General features: G+C 36.0%; 1 protein-coding gene across 10 annotated transcripts in view; it reads left to right on the forward strand.

Annotated features, from left to right (window-relative positions):
* ZNF280D (zinc finger protein 280D) overlaps positions 1 to 16,186 on the forward strand; it is a 130,883-nt gene that overhangs the window by 95,274 nt on the left and 19,423 nt on the right. For 7 of the 10 annotated variants that reach the window (XM_064267503.1, XM_064267505.1, XM_064267507.1 and 4 more), the window contains one exon: positions 7,540 to 7,585. In XM_064267503.1, coding sequence (XP_064123573.1) covers positions 7,540 to 7,585 — 46 coding nt within the window. Of the gene's footprint in view, positions 1 to 4; positions 5,070 to 7,539; positions 7,586 to 11,505; positions 11,559 to 16,186 lie in introns of those variants that run through there. The other 3 variants (XM_064267509.1, XM_064267510.1, XM_064267512.1) reach the window with 3 other exon arrangements.

The raw sequence follows: 16,186 nt of genomic DNA on the forward strand, positions 1-16,186 counted from the left end.
AAAGGGCACTCAGGAAGAAGTGAAAATGGAAGACTGACTTCCCTGGAAAGTATGAGTTTCTCCCTCCTATTTCAGAAAGGCTGAAGAGATACTCGGTTTTACACTTGGCACCGATAGTAACTACATGGCCCTTTCATACCATCATCTAGATAACTCTTCCATGTATTCATTAGCACTGAACATTGATCCTTACTGTCTGTGTGGAGGACTGTGAAGGTGCTGGAAGTGGAAACACCACTGAGACATGGTTCATGACACCAGGGTAGTTACAGCATAAGGGGACCAGAAATGTAGACCCTGAATTCACATCTTACAGGGCCAGTCAGATGATGTCACAATCAGTTAAGCAACTAATACCACATGTCTTTTGTATTACGTGATTTTTGTTACATGCTATACCAGAAGAGAATCTGGATTTGCTTCCAAAGAGAAATGTCACTTTATTTTGCCACTCCACTCTCCGCTAAACCACTGAGCCATTAATTACCTTTCCCAAATACAATAAGTAAGCTGGCTTAGGAGGAGAATGGCAGCCTTTTCCTGGAAGTGTTGTGTTTGTAAATATTACTTCTGTTAAGAAAAAATGTTTATTTCCATTAAATCTGTGACCATTGAAGAATATGGAAGGGATCATTCCTTTTTTTTTCTCCCCCTTTAAAATCTGAATCTGTTCGAAGGCATTACTGGCTCTGATTATAGTGCAAGTAATAGAGGTTTACGTATCCATTTTATATATGTGGTTTTGCAGGTGGAGAGGGAAAGCAGGGATCTGATATGTGAGGTATACTGACCTCCTTGGCTTTGTTTCCTTTTCTAAATTTTGAAATATTACAGGGACTGGAGAATTTGGGACATTGCACCTCTAGATTCTCTCATCTTACCACAAACATTGATTTCCCAAACCACATACTTAAAAAAAAAGCAACTGTAAAATAGTTTTTTCATTTCAGAGTAGATGCAATACATTTGCCCTTGGTATGTAATTGCAAGTCAGTAGGTAGGAACTACGCATCAAGGTATGGTGGTTTCTGGCAGTTTGGACTTCTACCTTTGGTATCTGATAACCAGGGAAGAATGGGGGACCCCGTGAAACAGAAAGTCAATGAAATTTTAGCATTAGCCCTTCATTTAGGCAAAATACACCGGTCTTTACCAGCCATTCTGAGGGCACTACTATTTCCCCTGACTCCTGGCCCTGAGAGTGGTTGCTTGTAAATTACAAATTAAATTGCCAGAGGTTAATACTGTCAACAAAATTAACACCAGCCCTGTTCATGATTGCCCTAGAAACTACGTGGACTGAACGATGATTTGAAGGCCTCTGTTTGCAAAGTGAAGATAGGTGACAACTAACAGAGTTGTAGAATTGGGACCATAATCCAGCCTTTGTTATGTACAGGCAATAGAACATTTGAGCATAGAATGGCATGAATTGGTCCTTTAGTAAGACTATTTTGGCCATGATATTCAGTATCTTTTCGGGTAGAAAACTGGCAGAGAGATCAGCTAAGCTTTTTCACCATCCTGGCATAAGATCTTAACAGCCTGACTCACAGTAAAGGAATTGACTGTGAGGCAAGACATGGACATTAGACGTAGAAACCACACTTTTTACCTTGGTTGTATTGCTTAATGGCTTTGTTACTTTAGCATGTTTAGCCTCAGCTTTTCTCATCTGCGGAAACCCTGGTGGCGTAGTGGTTAAGTGCTACAGCTGCTAACCAAAAGATCAGTGGTTCGAATCCACCAGACGCTCCTTGGAAACTCTTTGGGGCAGTTCTACTCTGTCCAGTAGGGTCACTATAAGTCAGAATCGACTCGAAGGCAGAGGGTTTGGTTTTTGGTTTTTGTTCTCATCTGCAATATGGGGGTTTTTAGATACTGTAGCCTCTAGGACTCAAGTCTAGCTCTGATAGGTGATATTTCAGAATTGTTCACTGATTGAAAAATAGAAAAATGGAGGGGTCATGCTAAGGATGATGACTTTAGAGTTATCTTCATATAAGTGATAGTTGGGGAGCCCTGGTGGCACAGTGATTAAGAGCTCAGCTGCTTACTGAAAGGCTGGCAGTTTGAACCTACCAGCCACTCTGAGGGAGAAAGATGTGGCAGTCTGCTTCGTAAAGATTTACAGTCTTGGGAACCCTGTGGGGCAGTTTTACTCTGTCCTGTAGGGTTGCTGTGAGTTGGAATTGATTGACTCCACAGCAGCAACTTTAAGTGATAGCTAGAATTGTGCCTAAGGATGAGACTTATGAGTTAACTGTTCTAAGTGGTAAATATTTACATACGATGTTATGCAACAACTCAAATTCAGTATGCCCAAAGTTCAATTTATTTTTCCCACCAAATGTGCTTTCCCCTCTCCCCAGGACTTCCAGTCTTGATTAATGGCATTACCATTCTTCTGTCACTCGCGGCAGGTATTTGGGGGGTCATCATTGCTCTCCCTCATTTACTGTTATTTAGTTGATGCTTACACAGGTAGTCCCTAGCTTACCATGGGGTTCTGTTCCGATGGCTCTGTCATAAGTCTGTTCTGACATAAGTTGAATACCTCTTTTTTTTTTTTCTTTTATTTTTCATCATTATCGCCTTTTATTATTAGTATCTATAAATCTGATCTTTATTTGTCTTTGGAGGTTGGAAACATTACATATAAGCTTACAGATATATTTTAATACATAGTTACATAAAGAAATACACAAATCATAAAAATTTACTCCAGTGGTGAAGGAGAGTTGGGTGACATTTGCATCTTGTCACTTACAGATATGGGGGTGGCGTTTCTAGTCATAAAATTAGAGTTGTCTGTATGGGCCATTTCTTTTTTTCTTCATATATTTCGTGGTAACATTTCACTGCTTCCTGATGCCACCTGTGGACTTCAACAAAGCGATCAGTGTTTGGGTCCATATTTTCAAGCATAGTTTAGCAAAAAGCCAGCCAATTCTTTCACTGTAAAATTTGTTAACTTCTGTCCTTTCTCTTTTTCGTTATTTCGTCAGCATTTCTTTACTTTCCAAAACCCACTAAGTCCTGTCGGTTTCCCTTCTTTGGGATCTGTGACCTTTTCTACATCAGAAATACCAAATTAAACGCTGCAACAATGTATGTAGTACCTAGTAGTAACGATAAGGTGTACCAAAAACAATGGTAGGTCATAAGTGAAGTTTGTTATAACTCAAATGTGTTGTAAATTGGGGGCTACCTGTATTATATGAAACCAGCAGGTTTATCTCTCTGAACTGTCCTTGTCTCCATTAACACTGCTGCTGCTTTAGTTGAGGCAGTCATTGACCTGTTTCACAAGTGTACTCCCTGACTGAAGCCTGTCCTCTTTCCGAACTAGCCTTTCTGTTTCTAATACACAAATCTGATACTTTCCTGTTACCTTTAGGATAAAGTTCTTAGTGTAAACACTTTAGCGTGACAGTCAAGAGTGACAGTCAAGACGTTCCCTGAAATGGCCCTGCTGTCTCTGCAGCTTCGTCTTCCACTAGCAGTCAGGACCTTCCCTGAAATGGCCCTGCTGTCTCTGCAGCTTTGTCTTCCACTAGCAGTCAGGGCCTTCCCTGAAGTGGCCCTGCCATCTCTGTAGCTTTGTCTTCCACTAGCAGTCAGGGCCATCCCTGAAGTGGCCCTGCCATCTCTGTAGCTTTGTCTTCCACTAGCAGTCAGGGCCTTCCCTGAAGTGGCCCTGCCATCTCTGTAGCTTTGTCTTCCACTAGCAGTCAGGGCCTTCCCTGAAGTGGCCCTGCCATCTCTGTAGCTTTGTCTTCCACTAGCAGTCAGGGCCATCCCTGAAGTGGCCCTCGTGTCTCTGCAGCTTCATCTTCCACTACTGCACCTTTGTGCTCTGCATTCAGTTCCCTGAAGTGCCGTCGCCTCTCATTCTTCTTTGCCTTTGCTCTGCCTGGAATCCCCTTTCCCTGTTTTGCTAACTCTGTTCTTCCTTCAAACCCAAGTTCACTGTGACATCTTCACTGTGCTTTCCTCATGGCCCTTCATAGTAGCTCAGTCCTCTGTACTACCATTGCATCTTACACATGTCTCTTCTCTAACAGTTTTCACAATTTTGTAAACGTTTGTTTCAGTACGTTTCCCTGACAGTGAACTTGAAGGGAGGAACGGTGTCTTTTTTAACTTTGGACTGGAACACTTAGCACAATACCTGACATGTGCAGTGGGTAAATGCTCAGGCTCCCTCTTAGGCACATAATACCTGTTAACACTTCTCAGAACAAACTCAAACAGTGCCGTAGGTGTTTTACTGATATTTCTTAATCTGATGATGACTGTCTTAAATGTAGTCCCAAATGTCTAAGTGGAAAGGTCTTGAGAACTGGTTGAATTTACTTCTGGCTTGCTGTACAGCCTCTTTTGAGCTTTTTTTTTTTTTTTAATGTATGCTTACCAATCTTCTTAAATTGAAGATTACATTTTAAAAATCAACATTAAATTTTTTTTTTTTTTATGATTTTTGGCTTTAAATGATATTGGAAAGAAAGAATGTGGCCTAGCTGAAATGAACCTGGACATTTTTTTCCTTATGCCTACCCTCCTCCCCCATGGTATGTTTATAATATGAATGAAACTTCAAAAGAACAGACTAATGTAATTAAGCCAGTATATTCCTTTTATGTCTAGCCTTGGATTTGGTCATGTGATCTTCAGAAATATGCAAGTAGATCCACTTATTTCATTTTAGGCTTTAGAAGGAAAGGATTATCCTTAGAAATACATCAGAAGAATCTATTTCAGCAGTTTCCATTGAATAGGAAAATTACTAATTTGCAGTCATAATCTCTAAATATTTGTTTTTGAAATAGATCACCAATCCTGTTCTCTTTGCATTGAAATCTTAGATGGTATTTGCTTTAAGTGCTACACTGCATTTTTCTATAAAAAAGCTACTGCAGCACTCACCAGTAAAACGTGTCATTACCTAAAGACAAACATTGGCTCAGAACTTTGAGCTTAGCAAATTTCACTGTCTTCTGCCAAACAATCCAGTATCTCAAATGATGACTATTTCAGCAGGCATCTTTCATGAATAAAAATTACAGGTAAGAGTTATTTTTCTGTTCCAAAAGCATTAATGATGTTTGTTGTATAAAAATTTATTAATCATAAGGTATGCTTTCATAGTTATAAAAATTTAGTGTACATTTTAGTGATGAAATTTTATATAATGTGCTTTTCTAAATTTTTTAAAGCTTGTTTTTGTAAATATCTTCATTAGTTGTTACAGTTCCATCCCTTAAAGTAAATACCGTGTAGTTAAAGCCACAAAACAAGATTGGGATCATTGCTCTTAATGCTGGTTATTTCAGTGACCAGCGTTCTCACCGACCAGTGTCTTAGCCCACAGAATGGAGTCTAATCAAAACCTCTGGCACAAACCTCATTGCGGAGATACTAAGACAACTGAAATGTTAAGAAAATACTCAGTTTCCCCAGTTGGAAAGCCAGCAATACTAGTTAACACATACTTAATGGCTTTCATTTTAATACTGCATAAAATTAATTTATTAGAATAGCCATATGTGAAAATGATTAACTTGGTAGTATTTCTGTTGTAATAAAGTGAGGTCTTACTTTGATAACATCTGTAACGTAAGCTGAAAAGGGAAGAAAGCCTTTTATAAAATATCTTAAAAATTGTTTTGTGACCAATTTATTTTACTCAGGTTTTTTCAACTACGTGTAAAATTTTCAAAAGCTTAGAAATAAAAATCAATTGTAATGAAATATACAGATTTATTTCTAAGCTCCATTAATCCGATATTTACCTTTTGTTTCTTCAGTCTAATTTTGATGCATTTTCATATTACTTTTTCTGTATTATTAATACTGTTACTATTTTCCCATGTAAATCATTGAAGCAGTGAAGTTGCACTATGCGCTTGATATTTTCTTATCTTTATAAATATTGTTCCTGATTCAATTCCTGACAATATTACAAAAATTATCCCCCAAATGCTTGACATTTGTTTAACTTCTTCAAACTTTTGTACAAGTTTTATTCATTTCAGCTGTTCAGTAAATTATTGTAATACACTACTGATATTGTGGTTCTACTAAAAAAGGACGTGATCTATTTTTTGAAATTTGTGATCTTATGATAACTGAAGTATAGATAAGTAATTTTGTACAGTTAAATTTTTAATATGCAGTAAATACTAGCATTTAAAAACCTAATCTTTTAAATATGCCCTCAAAGAACAGAGTAAAGAAAGGAGTGTTTGTCACTCCATTCTTCAAAGACTAACTGGGCGAGTAAAGGAGGGGGGTTTGCCAACTCCATTCTTCACTGACTAACTGGGAGAGTAAAGAAGGGGGTGTTTGCTACTCCATTCTTAACTGACTAACTGGGAGAGTAAAGAAGGGGGTGTTTGCCAACTCCATTCTTCACTGACTAACTGGGAGAGTAAAGAAGGGAGTGTTTGCTACTCCATTCTTCAAAGACTAACTGGGAGAGTATAGAAGGGGGTGTTTGCCCCTCCATTCTTAACTGACTAACTGGGAGAGTAGCTTTTAGGACTTTTGACATTTCTGTCCCATTAGGTGTCTCCATTTCTCCGCCGTCAGATTTAAGTCAGTGTATTATTGCTTGTGTTAAATATGTTATTTCGTAGATAGCTATTAAGCCTTCATAAAGTTACAAGTCACGTAATTCTTGGTCAGTGGCGTTTCAGATCAGGTAACCTGCTTACGCAAATTAAAATTGAGTTTGATATATCAACAAATAAGATTTAGTCAACAGTAGTTTCTAAAACAAAAATACTTTGTGAAAGCTAGGTTTTATATTAAAATCAATTATTTTAAAATATTTTCCAGATGACATTTATCTTTGTAATATCTACAGTATGACTGTTAATACAAAAAAAAAAAAAAAAACCATCTTGTGAATGCTATAAGTTAGCTATAATAGTATTTTTAGAATTAGGCAAAGTAATAAAATTCTGTAGTTAATATTGGAGCTGTGCTTATGAAGGTTTGTAAGAGAATATATCCTTCAAAATTCTAAACCATTCCTGTGATTTTACTGCCTCCAGAGTAAGTAAATTATAATATTTGTTGAAATGGCATTATCGTATTGAACTTCAAAATAGATAAAATACCTCTCACTTTCTAAGTCCTATAATAGTAAATACTGATGCACATTATATAAATAAGCCTATAAAAAAAAAAAAGCCTATAGCCTGGTTTTATTTTTTAAAGAGTTAATAATTTTTTTTTCTGAAACTTTTACTAATGTGCTGTCTTTTATTTTAAATTGTACTTAGCAAAGAAAACATATCTTACATGCTCTTGCTTAGAGAAGAAGGAGATAGGTGTTAAGTTTTAAATCTGTATTCATGTATTTAGTTTGTTTATTGACTCTATTCCCATACATTTTATTTTTACCTTAAAGTATTTACAGAGGTCATGCTATCATAGTATAAAATGTGCACTAGTTTAGATTTATATTTTAATTATTTTAAGCATACAAAAAAAAAGATTTCATTTGTCAATATTTATTTTGTTTTCAAGATTAAAAAATGAGGCTCCCAGTGTGGAACAAGAACCTGTGTCAGAGGTAAACTTTTGTTTTACTTCATACCCTAAAGGTTTACACATTTTAAAGTATTGGTAGATGTAATTTTCCAGACATTTACATTCCATTCTGCATACCTTAGTAACAACTATTGGCATGTTACAGGAAGAAAAAAATTGAGATTTTTATTTTTTATTTTCATTAGATATAGAAATATCTAACCCTAAATAGAATTATAAGGTGTTTTTGTGTTGACAAAGGCATCATATATTTCACTTGCCTGTTATTTAGTTCAACTTATTAGTAATAGAGATAAATTTATGATTTAAACATCCTGAAATCAATAAACCTCAGTCAGATTTAGCACACTGGAAGATTTGTCTTTCCAGATGATGTAATTTTCTGGAGCAAATAAACTGTCAACGATTTTAACTAATTTTTAAAATAGAAATACTCTGAATAAATTAAATAGATTTCCAGCTGTCTTAAACAAGTACTCTGAATGTTAACGCTCAGAATTATCATATAAATGTTGTCTACTGGACGGTCTAATAGATGTGTGTAGAAGTAGTTTTCTCGGGTACTTTCTTGATGTCAATTTCTTTTGATATTACTTAATATTACTTCTCTCTGATTATAGTGAAGTGATGCAGGTTCAGCACTACTTTAATTTTTGGACAGTATTTCTGTCTTATACAGTGAAACTAGGTAGAAGTAGCAGCCTTCTCCCAAGTGACTTTCTTTATACCGCAGAAAATTTTCTTTTTAAGTGCAAATAAATTTCTTTAATAGATACAGGATTTTTTTGGTTATTTGGTTTTTCTTGAGTGTTGGTAGTTTGTGGTTTTCAGGGAATTGGTACAGTTCATCTAAGTTGTCAGATTTATGTATAGTGAGTTGTTTGTATGATTTCTGTTTCCTTTTAACATCTGTGGGGTCTGTAGTGATATCCCCTCTCTCTTTCCTGATATTGGTAATTTGTATGTTCTTTTTTTTTTTTTCTATTGTTGACATATATTTTACTTTTACATATGTTATAAAACATTTGTTATCGTTGTGCTTTGATGGTCAGTTATCTACTAGAGCAATTAAAAATTCAGAAATAAATTTTGTATTTACCTTCAGTTTTACCACTTCCAGTGCTTTTCATTTTTTTAATGTAGATCTGCATTTCTGTCTGGTATCACATTCCTTTTGCCTGAAGAACTTCCTTTGACATGTATCATGTTGCAGATCAACTGGTATTCTTTAAGATTTTGCTTATTTCAAAAATCTTAAAGTTTCATTTTTGAAAGATACATTTTGGTGGGTATAGAATTTTGATTTAGCAGCCTTCCCCCCCCCCCCCCGCCCCCCAGCAGTTTAAAGAAGTCATTTTATTGTCTCTGGCTTACGTGTTCTCTAACAAGATGTTCTACTGTAATTCCTATCTTTGTTCTGTATATGTAATGTTTTTCTATATATGTAATTGTTTTTCTTCGGCTGCCTTCAAGATTTTTTTCTTTAGTTTTAGTTGTCAGCAGTTGGAACATGATGTGTCTAAGTCTAATTTGTTCATTCGTTTATTTATATGTTCATCTCTTTGCGTATTTATTTATTTATGGCATTTATCCCAATTTGTGTTTTCTGACCTGTTCTCTATCTCTGGTTCTGGGATTCCAATTTTGTGTATGTTAGACCATTTGATGATGTCAATCTTTATTCTTGGATGCTCAGTTCTGTTTTTTTCCCCACTACTTTTTTCTTTTTCTTTCTGTTTGGATAATTTCCGCTGACCACTCTTCAATTTTACTGATTCAGGTTATCAAGTCTACTCATGAGCCCATTAAAGGCACTTTTCATCTCTGTTGTGTCTTTTATTTCTAGCGTTTCCATTGATTCTTTCTTATAGTTTCTGACCCTCTGCTGAAATTCCCATTCTATTCATGCATGTTGCCCCTTTTTCTACCAGAGCATTTAACATATTAATCATAGTAATTTTAAATTTTCTGTCTGATAAGCTGTAACATCTGGGGTGTAACTGAGCCTCACACTGTTGATCGCTTTGTTTCTTGACAGTATGTCGTTTTTTCTTGGTTTTCAGTGTGTCACCATAATCTGTGGTTGAAAAATGGACTTTGTGGTAAATAATATTTTTATCTGGATACGAGCACACCTTTTCATATGGTGGGCCACTACTATGGCACAGCAGTAAGAGCTCAGCTGCTAACCAAAAGGTCAGCAGTTCAAATCCACCAGCCACTCATTGGAAATCCTATGGGGCAGTTCTACCCTGTCCTGTAGGGTCACTATGAGTTAGACTCGACTCGATGGCAGTGGGTTTGGCTTATTGTTTTTGTTGTCAGGAGCTGGCCTGCATTATGGCTTTGTTGTTGCTACTTCAGTATACTACCAGCTTCAAATTCTTTAGTATTTCCTTATGCTTAGGGTGGAATCCCTGGCTAGCACAAAGGGACAATTAGTGGGAGGGTTAGAAGTTCAAACCCACCCCGAGCCTCTTGGGAAGACAAGCCTGGCTATCTGCTTCTGAAAGGTCACAGAGTTGAAGACTCTATGAAGTAGTTCTACTATGCAGACAGTTACAAATTTGGCTGCAAAAACACAGAACTCCAGCCATTGAAAACAATCAAGTCTCTAAAGTTGACACTATTAGAACATATTTACCATGAAATTCAGAGTTAAATAATTTTCTTTGAATAATGAGAAAAAAATAAAAGGAAATGTTAGACATTTCAGAAACTAGTAAACAAAATGTGAGCAAAAAAATAAGAAAATACCATTTGAAATAAATTTCAATAATTTTTCATTGTGGCCACCTGTTTCTTATAAAATAAAATGATTTTAATAGAGCATGGACCCATCCAAGGACCACCTGTAAGTTTTAGAGAATCTGTCTCACATGATGGTCAAAGAATTCTTTTTTTTTTTTAATTTTATTGTGCTTTAGGTGAAAATTTACAGTGCAAATTAGTTTCTCATTCAAAAACTTACACACAAATTGTTTTGTGAGATTGGTCGCAATCTGGCCAAAGATTTTTAACAGACAATTCTTGTAGATAGAATTCTGGAGGTGAATTGATTCGTTATGACTGGCTTATTTATTCCAAAGAATCCATTAATTTGTTTTCCATGCATACTTTCTAGCAGTAATATAACAGAATCAAATATTAGCAACTAAAAAAAAAATGGTTTTAAAGATTGAAAGATTTTTAACAGAATTTGTGTCCATAAAAATTCCATGTTTCATCATACTGCTTTTTAAAAATGGAAGTGTTTGTAAAAGTGAATTCAAATGGATAGTTTTATAGTTGATGCTTTGCAGAAGGTGATAAAGTAAAAGAACCAAAAATGGTGGAATTTGTGCAAGTGATTTTAGATGTTGATATGCTTTGTGCCAAATAATTTACCACTTACAGGATCACAAGAGATTATTGGAAGTCCACGTTCTGGAATGTTTCTAAATAAGTTGGACTTGGAGCATGTTATAATCATATAGTAATCATAAAAATGAATCTGTCACATTTGTGTAATAAAATGCAAAGCAAATTATAATCCTATTAGCAAATCATGTTAAATCTGAAATATTATTGAGAATAAAAGTACCTTGTCTTACATTTTGATTGAACACTAAATGTAGTCCATCATGAGCAAATGTGTCAAATTATTAGATATATTTACATTAAGAATAATGAGAAGAGAATACAAGAGAAGAAAGTTTTATTGACTTGATTGACATGTGAGAAAAGACCAGAGAATTATATCTCAATAAAGCTGTTATTAAAAAAAGAGAAAACTGATCTGCTCTAACTTACAAAATTATTAATAAATAGGAAAGAGATGATCTTTACCTTTAAACATGCTTGGCCAGGGATCTGATCTTGGAGCAGATACAGCAGATGAATGCAAAGATGTGTAAGTCCTTATTTCCAAAAGTGATAGTGTCAAATTTGTACCTTCCTCAGATCATAAACGTAGTTCAGTATGGAAAAATCCTGCTTCTGTGACTTCAAATATGGTAATATTTTTTCTGTTGTACAAAGGATATATATGTATGTGAAAATTCAGTGAGCAGATGTCACGTTTTCGTCTGTTCTAAGGACCACATTAAAAACACTGTACAAATAGCCAATGGGCGTAAGATCGAATGCAGTCAAATACTTTGCACACGAATTAAAGATATCCATCCAGTATTAAAAGATACACTATCAAATGACAAAATAAATTATTCTGAAATCAAATGTATATTGGTAGATTACAAATTTTTATGCAGATTACCTTTACCAAGAGGCAAAGGTTCATAAAGCTCTGCAGTCAGAAAACATGACTATACCTAAAGCTGCATCCTTAATAAAAGACCTGTCTCTCTGCTTACACCAAATAAGAGAAGTTTTGGAAGTACGTTTGAATGTAAAACTTGACCAAGAAAATCTGAACGTAAGTGAAAAAGCAAAGAAATTGAATGTGTATGAATCACTGGGTGAAAGTATCAGTAAGGTATGGGAAAGTGTTCATTGACTAGAAATTGAGATTATAAATGCCCTGACTTCGTATTTGGAAAGGAGATACGAAAAATCAAATGAGATATCTTCAGATTTTGAATTTAAAACCAGAGAAAAGTTCTTTTTATAAATAAACCTAATTTACAAAAAGCAGTTGCTGACTTGGCTCTTAAATATTCAGACAATTTAAGTTATACAGAAATTTCATGTGAATTAGTTTAGAACAGCGTACAGTGTCAGTCATTTGTAATATGAAATCAGCATTGTGTTTAGATCCTCTAAGGTGGGTTCACATTGGTTTGTCATGTCAGGACTTTCCTTTGCCACTTGCTTGTGTTGCATGTCCTTGTTTCCTGGACCATGAGTTTCTCTTCTCTTGGTTTATCCTCATTTTTATGAAACATGTCCTCTAATAGCTTCCTCAGAAAGGGTTCATCTTTTTCAGTCCTTTTTCTTGTTTCCTGGACCATGAGTTTCTCTTCTCTTGGTTTATCCTCATTTTTATGAAACATGTCCTCTAATAGCTTCCTCAGAAAGGGTTCATCTTTTTTCAGTCCTTGCCTGCCTAAAACTATATTTACTTGAGTGATAGTTTGGCTGATGTACATAGAAAACAGTTTTCCTACATGGGTTTGAAAATATTGCTCCATCATCATCTTATATCCAGCATTGCTTTTGATAAATTTGATGGCATTCTTGTCCCCCTTTGTTTGTATTTAAGTTATTTTATTATTTGGGGGGAATTTTATAATTATTTCAAACATGTTTTGAAATTTTCATGGTGATGTGCCTCATTCATTATGGTAGGCATTCAGCAGGCTTTTTCAATCTGGAGTTTTCTGTTTGGGGAGGTTTTCTTGCATTGTTTCTTTGATAAATTTTCACTTTTCTCTGGTCTCTTTTTTTTTTTTTTGTAAACTCCTATTTCTCTGACATTGGACCTCACTGCTCGAATTCTGTGGTATTTTCTTTCTTGCCTTCTATCCTTTTGTTTCTTTGCTTCCTTTTTAAAAAGACTGCTGAATGTAATTATTTATTTTAGTTGCCATACTTGTAATTTTGAAGATCTCTTCAGTTTTTGTTTTGCTTTTCAGTTTTTCCAGTTCTCTTTGTTCTTATAGGATGAATACAGTAACTTCTTGTGCTCTCTAGAGACAGTGGGATGGGTAGGGGGTGTTCCTTTGTTCCCGGCACTGTCTCTGATTTTCTCTAAGCCCGTTTCTTCCTTTTTTGTTTATTTTGGTCTTTCATAGAAGAGGAGTCTTCAATTGTGTGGTGGTCCTTGGCTGACAATAGGTAAAACAATGAGGCGCTAAAAAATGAATTGAAAGCCCTGTGTGTTTGGATAGAACAGGGCTGCGTTGCACAGCTATACCGGGTGTACACTGCACAACTACAGAGGGCACTGTTTACATATACTCCTTTGTCCTCAGAAATTATCAGTATTTACCATGTGAGAGAAAATTGTGAAATATAAAAAATATTACGAACTTACTGAAAAATAACAATATGCCTGTTATATGTTGTCATAAATGACTTTTTTCTGAAAAATACCTCTTTTCCAAAACAAAATAAATTCAGTGAGAGAGTGGCATTGTTTTAACTTTTGCATGTCTCTTTAATGTCTTAGTTTAATAGAAGAAAACTGGATTTTCATATCTGGTTCTGCATTATGTCTGTTATGTTGTTTTGGTTGAAATATATGAAGAATATCCAGCCTCACCCAGTGCTTAAATAGCCTTTTCAGGTAACTCTGAATATTCTTCTTTGATACTACACAAACTGGATGAATGTTTCTTTTCTCAAAGGCTTGTTTTAACGCAGAGTATGACTCCATATAACTGAGCATTTCATACTCTATTACATTCAAATCTATTGGTCTGTCTTACACTTGAAATCAGTCTTTTATCCAGGCTTGGTTTTATAACATCATGCGTTGGTCATTTGGAAAACATTGGTTCACCGAGTTACATAGGTCTTCCAAATCGGGACACATTTCATTATACAAAACCAGACAGTTAACGTTCATTAATATCGGCACTAATCTCATCAGAAAAGGCTTTAAGTATTGGAAAGCTTGCAAACTCAGAGTGGTGGAACACATTTTCCCAGAGCTTAATTTTGCTTGAATTTTATTACTGGCATGGAATACTGTCAGTTGTTTCCATTAAAGTGACAGGTGCACTTTTGTAAGTTTCTAAGAATATGTCTGTGAAGTACCTAAGCCTGAATATCCATAGTTTGACATTCTTTAAAATAAAAATGATGTTCCGTGAAAAAAAAAGTGGTTAAGTCAGCTCGCAACTCCATCACCCGCCCAAGGGTTTTCGGTATACCACAGCAGTGATTTATGCACACTATATATTTCACCACATGGAGCATTAAAAGACATGACCTCAAGGACTGAGATTTAATAAATTTTACTGCTTGCATGTACTGGTGAAGAATACCATGAATACCAGTATTGTTTGCCTTTTTTCATGCCAAGGTGCACCTGCACCAACAGTTTTGACCTTGCGTGTCTCCTGAAAGTGCCTCAGGGGCCCCCGGTGTCTCACTGACGTGGACCGCACGGTGAAAGTTGCTCCCTGGGTTTGTGCACTGTACAGCCTGCATGATCTGCATGGGAATTGTTTAGGCTTAATGTAGGAGAATAATGTGCTGAGGTGAGTGACTGTGGAGGGATCCCCTCGAAGTTATGAGGAGTCTTTTCTCTGGGGCTGATAATCTCCTCCAAAGAGGAATCTTCCAGACTGCACTGGGGGTGGTACAGTGGGGTTGGCACCTCTAGTGGCTGCCATTTGGGAGCCCAGCAGAGAGGATATGAACTTTTACTAAGTCTTTCTGTTTTCTCTCAGTACTTCACCCCTGCACCTTGCTGTTCCTGATGTTCCTGGGTCTAGACCTTTTCTACTTCAAAGGGTTAACCTCTAGCCACTGTGGTAGGAGAAGGGACAGGGTAACTGGTGGTCCGAATTGGGGGAGGAAGTTCATTTAGATTTCCCAGCAGTCCCTTCGCTTCATTTTTACCTTTTATGTGTTGATTATTGTACTGGGTTCTTCCAAGCACAGGTCTCTTAGGTTCTCTCAGCAAATTGACTGTCTTCTCGCACTCCCCCACTGCAGACATTTTTTTTTACTTCCTTCACATTGCTGAATCTATTACCACTGTCTAGCCACTCTGTGTCTTCCAGATTTTGTTGAAATCTCTTTGGCTTTTAGTATGCTTTGGTATCTTGGTCTTCATGAGTGAAAATTTCTTACTTCTTTGTCTGCATTTTAGCAGTGTGAGGAGATAAATATGTGCATTAATATGCCATTATCAGTGACACATGCTTGAGGCAACCTACTACAGTGGCTAAGAACTAGGCCTGGATTTGAATCTTCAGTCCACCTCGTACTGGAGTGCCTCATCTCATTCCTCAGTATAAAATCATAATTTTTTATAGTATCTAATAGAATTAAATGAGATAGTTAATGTCAGATTCTTCACATGCTTCCTTACCCGTCATGTGTGTTCAGTAATTGGTAACTGTTATGAACTGGTAGGTTGGCATTCCCCCTATAAAACATTTGCAAAAGCAAAATATTTGTCTATAGCCTAATATTCTTGGGTTTGACAGTGGAAGGATTACTATGATTCCTTATATTAGATCATAGTTTCAGAGGTGTTTTATCTAAGCATCTATACTTGATATGTTTATATAAAACACTGTGGACAGATAACCAGACCAGACCAGACCCAGTGCCATCGAGTCGATTCTGACTCATAGTGACCCTATAGGACAGAGTAGAACTGCCCCACAGAGTTTCCAAGGAGCGCCTGGAGGATTTGAACTGCCGACCCTTTGGTTAACAGCTGTAGCACTAGATATTGTTATTCAAATTCAAGTTGTGTTAAACTAGTTTTAGCAATTTACTAGTTCTCTATTCAAATATTATGAGCCATATTTGAAAGAGAAACTAAGGAATGTAGGTATAAATGTAACTGGATGTCTTAGTCGCCATTGAAACTAGTTTGGTATCCTGGAATCTGTATAGGTTTTTCAAAAAGAATTCTTAAAATCCTGAATAATGAGGATTATTCTGGAACATGCTTTAGATTACAAAATTGTTTTTCCATTTCTTTGGTATATTAGGTTGC

Source organism: Loxodonta africana, chromosome 13 (assembly GCF_030014295.1).
Source record: "Loxodonta africana isolate mLoxAfr1 chromosome 13, mLoxAfr1.hap2, whole genome shotgun sequence".
Taxonomy (NCBI): Eukaryota; Metazoa; Chordata; class Mammalia; order Proboscidea; family Elephantidae; genus Loxodonta; species Loxodonta africana.